Source organism: Fusarium tjaetaba (genome assembly GCF_013396195.1).
Source record: "Fusarium tjaetaba strain NRRL 66243 chromosome Unknown NRRL66243_c0000224, whole genome shotgun sequence".
In the NCBI taxonomy this organism is placed as follows: Eukaryota; Fungi; Ascomycota; class Sordariomycetes; order Hypocreales; family Nectriaceae; genus Fusarium; species Fusarium tjaetaba.
Window position 1 is genome coordinate 1 of NW_023501420.1, and position 13254 is coordinate 13254.

Sequence of the window (13254 nt, forward strand, 5' to 3'; positions counted from 1 at the left end):
AGGCAATAAGTGGACTATTGTATGTTCCATGTGCGAAAAGTATGGTAGCATGTTGCTAACTTTCACTAGGAAAACTACGAGAAGGAGGCCGAGCCAATTGAGATTGAGGCCTCACTTACACACTCGGTTCTCATTAGCCGTTGTAACAACACCACCATCATTGTCAGGGGTAAGGCCAACCAGGTCACAGTCGAGAATTCCACTCGTCTGTCCTTGATCGTTGATACCCTTGTTTCGACAGTCGATGTTGTCAAAGCCAACAACTTTGCTCTTCAGGTCATGGGCACTATCCCAACTGTCATGTTGGATCAGGTTGACAGTGCCCAGATCTACTTCAGCAAGGAGAGTATAGGAACCAAGGTTTTCACCAGCAAATCAGCAGGTGTCAACCTCAACGTTATTTCTGGCCAAGACGATGACTACAAGGAGGTGCCCCTGCCTTCGCAAATCTGCTCCTATTACGACGAGTCTAAGGGGGACTTGGTCAACGAAATTGTGGCCCATGCTGGCTAAAACAGATGGTGCATACCTTGGATCCCCATATACAGGAGTAGGACAGATAGGATATTCCGAACAATTTTCTGCAGTGTAGCTATTTGGGCCAGCATCACATGTATCTTGACGTGTAATGGCAGCTAACACCGGGAGTGAAGGGCGCCTCTTTTTAGAATTTTGGAACTTTTACCCATCATTGGTCTGGCTGTGTAATCTATGCTGCCTTTGCTAAAAAGAAAAAGAAGAAAACATGTCGCTCTGATATCTAGTGCCATTTATCTGACATCGCACAAAAAGACGGTCAAAGTCTAGAGTACATTGTCCAACAAGCAAAAACGCCGTTGATCTGAACCGCGACAGTATGCCAATCCATCCAACAGCAAGAGACTCCTTCCGCCTGAGAAATATGTTGTAGTTTGTATGTTTACAGTTTAGCCTTGGGGGGCTCGAGAGTAGGCGTGAGCAGATCGCGCATATCGTTAGCTGCTTCGTTGAGGTAGTAGCTCATGCGGTCGCTGCCCAGACCCTTGGACACGACATTGAAGTTGAGACTATCGCCATATTAGTAGAGTTCTTTCTCCTTTGAGAATTTGAGGTGCAATGTATACCTGTTCTCGTTTATCATGTATGCAATACCAAAACCAGCATCAATGACCTGGCTCCAACCGTAACCGTTGAAAAACTCCGAGCTAAGCTGAGAGGTGGACAAGTGCCATGAGCTGGAGTAGCTGTATGCGGGATCCTGGTAGATGGCAGGGACCTCTTGGCCGGGTTCGAGAAGCTTCTTAAGACCGAAGAGATGTCGATCAACTCCCTTACCATCGGAGGCGGCGGTGATATATTCCACATGGGCATTGATGGCTTTGCGGAAGAGATCCACGCGTGTCTTCTCGTCAATGGAGGAATCAGACATGGACTTGACCCAGGTAACAGAGTCGTCAGAGACAGTTCGGCAGGTCTCGGTACGTCCAAGTTGGAAACGTCGGACAGCAGCAGACTCATAAGTAGGGCGACTCTTGCCGTACATCTTGTAGTAGGCGAGTTGGATAACCATCTGAACATAAGCATCAGGAGAGCACTTGAACTTCTTGATGAGGCCCTTTCCGTAGCCCTGATAGGCCTGAACGGCGAGCTGGTGCTTGCTGATGACATCGTTGAAGTCCTTGGTTGCACGATCAATCTCGCTCTGTACTTCTTTTGTGATATCGAACTTGAGGACTTGTGGCTCCGGCAAGTTGGATCGGATGCTGGGATCAGAGAAATCGAGCTTATTTCCAAAGATGAGGTCGTTGACGTAGTCGTTGAGGCGATGAGTGGGAGTACCGTCCATCATGGAGTGCTCGCCCATGAAGCCAGAAGTGCCATTGTCGTTGACAATGAACTGCAGAGGCTTGTCGTACCAGCGGTTAGCACCATCACCGTGCCAGTATTGGTGAGCACGCTCCTCGAGTGTGACTGGAGCCGCATCGTCAAGGCAAACCACGAAAGAGGACGACTCAATAGCCTCGAGAGCGTCCTTGTTCTTGGGGCTGGCCTTGAGCAAAATTTCACGAGCGTCAGTCCAGACATCTCTGTTCTCTGAGGTAAGAGCGCCAACAGCAGGAACACGCTGGGCAAGCTCATAGACACGCTTGAATTGCTGCTCAAGCTCTGAAGTGTTGAGCTGCTTTCCATTAACCTCGTGTTGGATCTTGAAGAACTGGTTCTTGCGAATCGCAATAATGTGCTTGTTTTCCTCAGCTGAGAACTTAACAGGGTAGTCGGCTGGCTTAGCCGCAACACGGGAAGCGTTGAACATCCACTTGTAGCTATCCATACAGATAGGCAACTTCTTCATGTACTCTGGCTCAAGGGTGCCGGCGTCAACCTGCTTCTTGAACTCGAGGGCAGAGGTTGTGATGGCAGCAGCTCGCTTGGCGGGGTCTCTCCTTCGTCGGTCGTCCCTGTGAGAGTAGAAGTAGCTGACGTAGGGGACGACGGGATCGCGGTATGAGAGATAGGCCGCATCGTTCCACCACTCGTAAATCCAGTTCTTGGTATTGGGGTCCTCGCGCTTGGCCACCAACTTCTCCTGAAGCTTGGAGCCAACACCACCAGGGCGGACAAACTCCTCGACGGCCTTCTTGCTTGCCTCGTACTCGCTGGCAGATAATAGGGGGTGGAGCGACTTGAGATAACGCTTCGCAGTCTCCTCAAGTGTTGGGACGGGCAATTTGGGAAGGGAGTCTTGCCATCGCAGCATGGGCCCCTTGGAGTGGTTCTCAACATAGCCTACTCGTAATTTGTATCAGCACGTTGCGTCCGAGTAAGTTCAGGCTTGTGGGGGATAGCGCATACCTGAGGATGCGGCGGAGCTGCTGGCTCGCTTTGAGGGGGCCATAATGAGAGTTTGCGCCTGTTTTCTCAGATTGTCAGATACGATTATCGGTCAGAGCAGGCGAGTTTCATGGTGAAGTGGGCAAAAGATTATTGACTTGAGCGGAAGAGCAGCTATGATGCCTGTTCATCCATCTCTCATGGCTCCGGGCGAGCGGAGCATTCGATCACGAGCAAGCAATCCTAGGACCCTAGTTCCTAGATCCTACCGCCCGCCAATGACTCGGCATCCATCCATGAGAGAGAATTAGAGGAGAGGAGAGGAGAGGATAGCAGACAGATTGTCATGCCTTTTCTCCTTGCCGACCACATGCAGAGATGCCTCCTCATAACGAGCAAAGGGTTTGACTTACGGCGCGTGTCTTGGTGAAGTTACGGAAGCTGTTCCTAAGGGCGGGCGAGCGGGCTGAAGTCAACAACATGGCCAACGCGGAAGACAAGCGATCAAAGAAGAAGAGTAGGAAAGGTCGAGACGAGAGACGAGACGAGATGGGGTAGATATGTATGTATGTGTGCGACAAATATTTGTCGGGGTCTATATTGTAACAGCAAGCAATAGTGCCGGTTTTCGCACACGACGCTTATTGCTCTGGCCTCGGCTCAGAAGACGGCAAGCTTCCAGAATGGAGTCGATCGTAGAGAAAGTAAGTAGGGCCCTGACAAGGGTCACCAGATTAGACTGGATTGGATTGGATGGGATAGAGACAGCGCGAGACTCGTTATGGAGTAACTTAGTATGGATGTAAGTAAGTTAAGGTAAGGTACCTTAGGTGACGTTTGCTTGTGACCGAGACGTCACCCGCCCGGGCCCCTCAAAAGCCTTGGGCCGAGGTACCAACTTTCAAGGGCCGACGGGATGGATTGATCACTGATCGTACAGTAGGTACTAATGTATCCATGCTCATCCCGGCCAATCATGTCTTGCATCGACACTCCGTATACCTATACCTAGATCCACCATCTCCGAGGCAATCAATCACTGTGCTTAAGCCTCTTCTGGGGACTAGACTACCTAATACTGTAAGGTCGGGTACCTTGGGCAGGCATCGCCGGCTGGTTCAACTACAAGGCTCAGACAAAGTCGAAGCATTTTCCCATCCTAAGGTCGTCAGTCAGCTTATCATGCTCTGCTTAAAGTGCTCACATCCATGTCTCCAGTCCTTTTTCACAAGTACCTTAGTCAAAGCCTGAATCTAGGATACCTACCCCCGGTTTTCCTTGATCGTGGGGAAGTGGAGAGAGCTCATCTCCATTTGATGTTACTACATACTTGTTCCCTTGGTCCATTGACATCTTTCAAACCCTTAAGTCGTCATACGGAGAGAATACTGGGTGGGAACTTGGGTCTATTACACTGTACCTTGTAGTCTATACTGTCTCTTTCCCGTTTGCCCGCCCATTGATTGATGTGGTCTGGCATTCACAATATGAACTGCCTCAATCAATCATTGCAAACAGAAAAACTCAACATGCATAATACAATCTGATAGCCATGGATTACACAACGGGAGAGAGAGATCGGCACAGAGCAAAACAGCTAACATAAAAAACATTCCAATTCGCCAATTTACAACCCAACCGTTCATTGACCAAATAATTTCTGCTGCGACAAAACCACCAAAGCATCTATACCATGCAACTACTAGTACACAATCCCCAGAAGACTAGATTAGCTCGCAGGCCTTGTGTCCATCAACGACCAAGTTGCTTTTTGAAAAATTTCCCAAGTTGTCTCCAGGCAGTGACTGCAGAGACCCTGAACAAGGTTGTGCTTCAATCTCATCCGTCACAATTAAACCAGCATCGCCCAGACGCAGGTCTCATATGAGCGACAGAAAGTGACACAACTTGAGATCGGCGATGATCCCGGCACTTCAATTCCTTGTACAAACCAGACGCCGTGACTTTGATTCCAAGTGTCCAAACAGTGCTTTCCCCCAATTAGAGCTCACGCTACCCAGTCTCAATTCCATCCATCATGCCTCATAGCTCTTGATTTGGCCATCACTGCTAGGAGGTGGGAGAGCCTGCACGCCTGGGACAGCCTGGAAGCTCAACCGATCTCCTTCGCTCATAGCTTCTTGAGCAAGTCGTACGCCTTGTTCGCCCCCAACAGCCGCGGCAGCCTTCAGGCCCTCCTGCACGTCTCGAACCCTACGTCGGAAGGTCAATCGATCGAGAAACAGTTGCTGTCTTGCGCGTTCAAGCTCTCGTCGCTCCGCACGCAGGACGGCCTCCATCTCGTCGAAATACTTGAGCTTTAATTCAAGCTTTTGTAGTGTCACATTCGAAGCAGCGGAAACCAGGCGAGTCATCTCGCGTTCTTCATGAGATGCGAATCCGGCAGCCCTAGCACCTATCGAAGCCAGAGGAATGGATGCGAGCGCGTTGGTCTTTGTGGTGGTCGTCGTCGTGGTCGTAGTCGTCGTGGTCTCTTGTCGGAGGTCGATATCCATAGAGTCACTCTTGGCTTTGCTGTCACCGTTGGCCTGGGAATCATCATTGGCTTTGTCACCGTCGAGCTGCTTGCGGAGCTTGCGCTTGAGCTCTTCGGCAGATTTGCTTGCGGCCGCTGCTGTACTGGCCGGGTCTGCCAAGCTAGCAAGGAAGCCGACGACAGACATGACGGGGTTATCAACTTGGCTGAAGGGAAGCTGTCCTTGTTGAGGGCCAAGCAGAGACAGGCCAGTTGGGGCACTGAGGGGAGTCTCAGAGTCCAAATACTTCTCCTCAATATCCAGCTGAAGGAATTGGAGAACACACTCTTCCCGTGTGCGGGTGCCCACATGCTCTGCAATCTCACCCCAATCATCGTCGAATCGCTCGAGGCCTTCAAGGAGTCGCAGAATCTCGGCATCCGTCCAAGGAGCATCGCGGTCCAAGGTCGAAGTGTATGTGGGGTTCTCCATCTTGACATACATGTTGCTGTTATGGTTGGCAGGCAGGCGACCCTCGGTGAAGCAGTTAGGGCAAAGGTCATATTTGGCCTTGGGGTTAGCATCTGTATGGTTGCTGTGATAGTATATCCGAGTGCAATCGTTGCCGCACTGGTGGCAATGAACCTTGGCAATGGGGGCCTTGGTGGCATCATCGGCACCAGCTGCGCCATTGGTGGCTGGCGTCTCACCGTTGGTCTTGCCTTCAGTCTTGTTAATGAGGGTGTTCTTGGCATTGGCCTCGTAAATGTTTCGTCCAATTTCAAGGTTCTGTTCCCCTTTAGCGGGGGCGGCAGCAACAGCCTTTTGGTCTGTATCTTGGCTCTTCTTGCCTTCCAGAACCACGGGGTCGGCAGAAGGTTGCCAAGCTTGTAGGCCTCGGGGAGTATCGCATATGATCTTGAAATGGCCAGTAAAGGGTGGTCCAACGTGTGATGGGCGTTGCTCGGCGTCAACCTATTGGATGTCAGGAAACCTCAAAATGCCACGACAAAGTTCCTTACCTGATAGTTGATCAAGCCCCATTGCTCCAAGAAGGCGTGGACGCGCATAATGGCGCAAACATCTCCAGCCAAGTTCCTGCGGCAGGCTGTGACAGTCAGGTATTCAACAGGGTTGAGGCGATATGTGTTTATCATAAAATCGCGGTAATCCTTGTATACAGCTGGTGTTTTGCTCCGGTTACGGTTGTTGAAGAACTCTGCCATAGCTTTACGCTCGATTTCGTGAATAGCGTTCATGTCGAACCAGGTACTGTAGCTGGGAAGGACAATCGCGTGAGTCTGCGCGATGAGATGGTCGCGAGCCGCCGACTCTACAACCTCCTTTGACTTGGATTCTTGACCTTCTGTAGCGGCCACTCCATCCTCTTTCGTCTTGGGATCATCAGCGGGCGCATCGTTCATCTCCTCATCGCCTCGAGCTGGATGTCTCAGTAAATATTCCATCATACTTCAAACAGTCTGGTTACCTGGCGCAGGAGTTGTACTATCCTGTTTGATATTTGACTCAGTAGCCAAACCCTCGGACATCTGGATGTCTATTTCCCGTGAGTGACGTGTTTAATCGAGGGACCAGCAATCGCAATGCGCACATACCTTCGTTGTCGCCTGCACCTGAATCTGGCTGCAGGGGAGGTTGGGCGAGGATAGGGTTGCTGTTGGGCGACGCACCGTTGCCAGGCGAGCCATAGGTAGCAGAGTCGTCCATCTTTATGGTTATCGCGATCAGACCGCGAGCGGTAGTTCAGGACGGCGAATCAATCGAGCGCGCACAATCAGATTATTGTGCGATATTTGGCGAGAGGATTATCACAGAACAGAGAGATGAATGTTCGTACGTCGTCAGGAATTCGATGTCGCTAGCGTCGTGATGTTGATGGAGTCTGGCGATGAGATGGGTCGCGTCTTGGAGAAATTTTGGCGCGAATTGACTGGCCTCAGCTTCGTGACATCTGGACGCGCAGTTCCAGGGGGAACAAGCTGCATCACGTGGTATCTGTATTAGCTAAGCATTGTGCACTGGCCCGCTCCGTATCTACGGAGTACGTAGTAGCTTAATCCATTAACAAGGTCCAGATGACAATGATTGATTGATTGTTCAGATGCTTTCTGTTCATAGAGGCTACAGCTGTTTTCTACATGTAGCTGCTTCACGGTTCCTGATGAGATTCTTTTCGTCATTGTGTTTAGTCGTGAGCTGGTCAACGCAGTCCTTAATATTCAGATGCAGACTGAGTGGGATCCAAGCGACGTCCATGATCCTACTACACATTAGGACAAACTGGTCTCAGATCGACACAATGAAGGATAATATAGAGACTCAAATATCTTGCTCGGTTTGAAAATAAATCAATGTAGCTGTTTTATGATAGTCAAGCTGTCATGTGAATGGATATCAATCACTTGAGCCGATTCGGCATTCTAGTCCACATGCCGTCGGTTCCCGGTCTGGCCGATGGCGGCGGTAGAGCAAGCGGCCTCGACCTCGGGCCGTTAACAACCGTCGCCGACTTAACCTAAGGTAAGGTACCTTACCAACATCGCTCACTCTTGGACCTGGAGAGGGCAGTTGAATCGCCATCAACACAGCTCAACCACACACTCACGATGCTTCCGATCGCGAAACGAGTGCTGGCACAAAGGGCCACTGGCCTCATGGCGCGCGCGCACGCCTACAGCCTCGGCGCACAACGGCAGCGCCTTCAATCCACATTGGCAATCCTCGAACAGAAGGATGGTGTACTCAACCACAGCTCGTTGAGCGCCTTCACAGCTGCGAAGAAGCTGGGTGGGCCAGTACATGGATTTATTGCTGGCAACAACATCAAGCCCGTGGCTGAGGAGATTGCCAAAGCTGAGGGGGTGGAAAAGATCATTGCTGTCGATAACAGTGCATATGAAAAGGTTGGTGGAAAGGTCCATGAATCCAATTGCAAGCGCCAACACTGACTCTCCATCAAGGGTCTCCCCGAGAACTATGCTCCCCTCTTGGTTGAGAATATCAAGAAAGGCGGCTACACACACGTCATTGCAGGCCACACTGCATTCGGCAAGAGTGTCATGCCTCGAGTGGCCGCTCTGCTCGATTCACAGCAGATCTCAGATATCACAGCAATTGAGAACGAGAACACATTCGTCCGCCCCATCTACGCCGGTAACGCGATCGCCACCGTTGAATCTTCAGACTCTGTCAAAGTTATCACCATTCGAGGAACTGCCTTCGCTGCTGGCCCCCTAGAGGGAGGCTCCGCCACCGTCGAGGATGGAGTTGACTCCAAGCCTGAGTCACCTACCGAGTGGGTGTCGGAAGATTTGGCCAAGTCAGACCGTCCTGATCTTTCGACAGCAAGTCGTGTCGTGTCCGGAGGCCGTGGTCTCAAGTCCAAGGAGGAGTTCGACAAGGTCATGCTTCCCCTCGCTGATGCCCTTGGTGCTGCTGTCGGTGCCTCTCGTGCTGCTGTTGACAGTGGCTATGCCGATAACAGTCTGCAGGTGGGCCAAACAGGCAAGGTTGTTGCTCCTCAGTTGTACATGGCAGTGGGCATCTCGGGTGCGATTCAACATCTTGCAGGTATGAAGGATAGCAAGGTCATTGCTGCGATTAACAAGGATCCCGATGCTCCCATCTTCCAGGTTGCCGATGTCGGTCTGGTTGGTGACTTATTCGAAAAGGTACCTGAGCTGACTGAGAAGGTCAAGAGCTCCTAAGCATCTAGATGTACAGAGTGTGAAGTACAGAGTGATGTAATATACAAACAGTCAAAGTGCCCGTCTCTGGTATCATTCGAGGACAGCCAACATTTCATCCGTGCTTGTGAACTTTTCTCTGTCTTTTCCATTCTTTTGCCCACGCTCTCGTTCTACCCGGTCAATCTGTTTCCAATCGTCCCAAGCAACGACTCGACATGTTGATGGCCCAGCATCGTTTCTAAGGCCCTCCCACCCTGTTACACTGTCATGATCTGAGGCGTTGAGAAAGCGACCGCCTGATAGCCAGTCATGGACGATCGCATCACCTGTCGTGAAGGCGTCCTGCATAGTCGATGCGATCACTCCAGTCGGGCCGTTCTTGACCCAACCGGCGCAGTATACTCCGGGGATCCTTTCGTTGTGAGCACCTCCAGCGTGTGTATCAGAAACCATCCTCGTCACTCTACCAAGGCCGTCGTTGTCGACGATGCCCCGACGATCGTCAAATTGAATACCAATTTCAGCAAACCCGGGCAGAGCTACGGATTTGTATCCAACCGAGCGGAAGACGACATCAGATGGTAGGATAGCGGTCTCTCCAGTGGCTTTAGCAGATGATTTGGGATCAAATGGTGCTGCGAGTTCTGTAATGTCGAATTCAGTACTTGCCACCTTGGAGGGGGCATCCTGGTTTCCGAGAAAATGCTTTGGTGAGAGACAGCTATCCAGAGACCATGACTTGAAAGCTGTCTCGTGGGGGGTTGATGAGCCCTTCAACAGGACTTCCATGAGTCGTTTTGAGGCACGTGGCAAAGACTTCAGATCCTCGGGGACGAGCGATCGATTGAAGGGTAAAAACCCTACGTTTCTTAGTTTCATGAGTTCCCGCACCTCTTTGATGGTGAATGAAGCCTGTCATATGTTAGAGCTGTGATGATTAAGCCATCAATAGCGAGACCTACCTGCATCGGCCCTCTTCTTCCTACTACATGGACTCTCTTGACTCTGCTTCTCGACAACGTCTCAAGCGCCTTCTCTGTAATGTCTGTTTTTCTGAGAACGTCGATGTCTTCCAAAAGCATTCGTGCAACATCGAGAGCAACGTTTCCTTGACCGATAACCACAGCTTCTTCGGCTTGTGAGAGGTCTGGGTCTAAGTCCGAACATCCAGGAAGACCGTTATACCATCCTACAACTTCGCGAGCTGAGTGAATACCGCTGAGGGTCGATTCGCCTGGGATGCCGAGCTTTTTGTCTTGGGATGCTCCATATGCGAAAAGAACAGCATCATAGTGCTGCATGAGGCTATGCAATTCTACTGTGCAATGCTTCGATGAGTTGCCAGGATGGCCAATAGAAACATTACCAATGAATGTGAAATTGGGTTGTGATGCAATCTCATCAAACTTATCTTGGCAATTCTATCGTCGTGTGAGTGAGTATCCTGGCCTACTAGATGTTGTATAGGGTAAACCACCTTGACCTCTGGATGATCTGGAGCAACGCCATGACGAACCAACCCGAACGGCACGGGAAGACTCTCATACATGTCAACTTTCACTCCTGACACTTTCCCCATTACTCGGTAGGCAGTATAGAACCCGGCCGGTCCAGATCCTACTACTGCCATACGAAATGGCGCATCCGGAGATCGACAAGTTGGCTGAAGCGCAGAGGAGAAACATCGACCAGGAATTCCAATTGAAACCAGAGGCACTGTATCGAGGCGACGGAAGCGCCGTGCTATTGAGCACATCATCATTCACGGCTGGTAATAATATTTTGATATTGTAGCTTGATAGCCAGGGAACGCCTGAGAAAGTGACTCTTTGGGTACTACCTAATATTCATCCAATGAACATCGGGCCTACCTATATCACCAACCGGTCTTGGCTGGGGCCCGACCTCCGATGCGGCGTCGGCTTCGCAGACGTCACGTCACGTTGCTGTGCCAACACAGCCCGCCCCCATGTACACAAGTTTCGTCAGAGACATACATGCGACACCATTGTTCTCACCAAGCCCCTCCCTCGGATCCCCAGTTTCTCGGATAACAATCTCATTATACCCATCGACTCGCCTGTCGTGCGTGATTTAACATACGTCCATTCCCCGGGGCCCATATCTTATTGTCTTCATTCCAGCAAGAGGCGCACAATACAACCAACAATTTACTATCGCGCAACTTCAAGCGCATCGCGCTGCGACTGCAGACATGGCTCCGTCGCAAGCGCCTTTTCTTTACAGCGCCGTCCATAGCGACTCGCGCTTTCCAGAGCCCAAGTTTGATCCCAAGGCCGTCACAAGAGCAAGCTGGGAACCTCCCAAGCCGCGAAAGAAGCCCGATGGACCGCTTGTGTCTTTCAACACGCACCCTGAGTGAGTACTAACTATGGCATTGTCTCAGCGCCGGATCTCAATGCTAACTAACTATTCCTCAGTATGCACCAGGTTCTTACCTATAGGACAAACGAGTATGCTTCTATGAGCCCGCGCAGTAAGAGTTTCATCAAATGGCTCCGTCATGTTCAGTCCGGGCTGCGCGTATTGCAGCTGGTATCAGCTCTTGGACTCCTTGCGCTGATGATCCTGATTGACAAGGTGCCCAGTCTGGAAGGCTGGGTTATGAGAATTACCGTAAGAGCCTAGCCCTCTCACAATATTTGCAAGCTGTAACTGACTGATGATGCAGCCTGGCGTTGTGATATTACACTGCATCTATGGCATTTACCATCTCTCTCGTGACGCCGCAGGACGATCGCCTGCATCTTCTGCATCCTATCAGCTCTTCTGCGGTGTCACCGACCTTGGTGTCGCTCCTCTCTATGCATTTGGTGCCCTATCAGTGCGCACAAAGAGTGAAGACTGGATTACCCGCCTCTCGGACCAATCGCTCATGAACACCTTCAAGCCTGTTCTTTTCTACACCTTTGTTGCAGCCGGTGGTGTCCATCTCGTCAGCTTAGCGATTGCTGGTTGGCTTGGCTTCATGTTCCGCAAGATCAGCTTGATGCCCCCTGATATGAACCCTCTCGAGAGTCACTTGACTGCTCGGCCAATGCACAAGAGGAACAAGTCATCGGTGATGACCGCTAGCACCACGGACAGCGATGCCCGCCTGTCGACGCCCCGAAGCGCTCGCCGGGAATCTCTCGTACCTCAAGAAGGTATTCATGACGGCATTGAAGCACCACGCGCCATTCCTTTCACTCATACCCGCAACGGTTCGAGCACGACGATTGGATCTCGAGACTCCCGTACTAAGTTCCCGCAACCTCCACAGTATCAGGGAGGCCCTGGAAGTCCTCGTCGGGAGCGTCGCGGTTCGGCTGCTTCAAGGGCCACCACACGAACTACTGCAACCCGTTCGATTTACCACGATGCTTATAGCGAGATTCCCCTCGACGACCAGGCAGGGTCTCGCCCATCCAGCAGCTACAACAGGCATAGTCAACCTCGCCCGGCTAGATTCACCGAGACCTGGATGCCTACCGACTCACTCATCTCCCGAACGAATCAACGAAACCGTGAACTGGAAGCGGCAAAGACAAGTGCTGCGAACCGCGAGAACAAGTCATATGAGGCCTTGACTCAACGATACGCGCATGACGATTCTGATTCTGAATATGGTGATGAAAACAACCCGTCTTACGACCTTGATGTTAATGGCGATGAGCTTCGCCCTCACCCCCTTCGTCTGAACCCCCCTGCTGCACAGCAAGAACGCAAATCCCCTCCTCGCGCCAAGACACCCTTCTTCCCGTTCAAGAACTCATTGACCGATATCAGCACAAACGCAAGACGTGTCAGTGCGAGCAGGGATATCACCGATGAGAAGCCAGCGTTGGCTCCCCGCAACCGTCAGAGCTCTATTCAACCAGAGTCAGAGTTTTATGCGAGATCATACGGAGAACTTCAAAGTGCAACCCCCCCTATTATGATTGGCAGCGATAATCGCAAGGTTTCCACGGGCAATGATTACAACCAGAACACTTCCACGGCATATGGGCGACGTAATGTTAGTGGTAAGATGGTAGAAGAAGGCCGAGCAGCAGGGAGCCGATATTCTTTTCTCGATGGCCGTAACCCCTTCGCGGAAAGGAGATGAGACTACGGGAATACATGTTTGAGTATTTGTTCATGATTTTTAGATGCAGGATGCGTCAAAGTTTGAATATTTGACAAGGATAAGGTTTGGGGACATGGCAAGATATCCGGATATGTAGTCTCTTAGGTAGTTTTGGTGTTTGATAATA

General features: G+C 51.0%; 6 protein-coding genes across 6 annotated transcripts; 3 read left to right on the forward strand and 3 right to left on the reverse strand.

Moving 5' to 3' along the window:
* On the forward strand, window positions 1-513 carry FTJAE_9761 (adenylyl cyclase-associated; the record flags this gene model as incomplete). The annotated part of the gene is made up of 1 exon (XM_037356715.1): window positions 70-513. A coding segment is annotated over one exon (444 nt), but the record flags the coding sequence as incomplete, so codon positions are not given.
* A 406-nt stretch (window positions 514-919) lies between these two features.
* FTJAE_9762 (carnitine o-acetyltransferase) lies at window positions 920-2875 on the reverse strand (the record flags this gene model as incomplete). The annotated part of the gene is made up of 3 exons (XM_037356716.1): window positions 920-1046; window positions 1104-2766; window positions 2833-2875. 3 exons carry the CDS (start codon window positions 2873-2875, stop codon window positions 920-922), a joined length of 1833 nt encoding a protein of 610 aa, XP_037203149.1.
* A 1972-nt stretch (window positions 2876-4847) lies between these two features.
* FTJAE_9763 (RSC complex subunit (RSC8)) lies at window positions 4848-7016 on the reverse strand (the record flags this gene model as incomplete). Its single annotated transcript, XM_037356717.1, has 4 exons — window positions 4848-6263; window positions 6311-6729; window positions 6778-6846; window positions 6905-7016. The coding sequence occupies 4 exons, from the start codon at window positions 7014-7016 to the stop codon at window positions 4848-4850; spliced, it is 2016 nt and encodes a 671-aa protein (XP_037203150.1).
* Window positions 7017-7915: 899 nt separating this feature from the next.
* On the forward strand, window positions 7916-9016 carry FTJAE_9764 (uncharacterized protein; the record flags this gene model as incomplete). The annotated part of the gene is made up of 2 exons (XM_037356718.1): window positions 7916-8212; window positions 8270-9016. 2 exons carry the CDS (start codon window positions 7916-7918, stop codon window positions 9014-9016), a joined length of 1044 nt encoding a protein of 347 aa, XP_037203151.1.
* Window positions 9017-9088: 72 nt separating this feature from the next.
* FTJAE_9765 (ferredoxin-NADP+ reductase) lies at window positions 9089-10547 on the reverse strand (the record flags this gene model as incomplete). The annotated part of the gene is made up of 3 exons (XM_037356719.1): window positions 9089-9910; window positions 9961-10419; window positions 10482-10547. 3 exons carry the CDS (start codon window positions 10545-10547, stop codon window positions 9089-9091), a joined length of 1347 nt encoding a protein of 448 aa, XP_037203152.1.
* Window positions 10548-11213: 666 nt separating this feature from the next.
* FTJAE_9766 (uncharacterized protein) lies at window positions 11214-13106 on the forward strand (the record flags this gene model as incomplete). Its single annotated transcript, XM_037356720.1, has 3 exons — window positions 11214-11377; window positions 11440-11635; window positions 11691-13106. 3 exons carry the CDS (start codon window positions 11214-11216, stop codon window positions 13104-13106), a joined length of 1776 nt encoding a protein of 591 aa, XP_037203153.1.
* Between the last annotated feature and the right edge of the window lie 148 nt (window positions 13107-13254).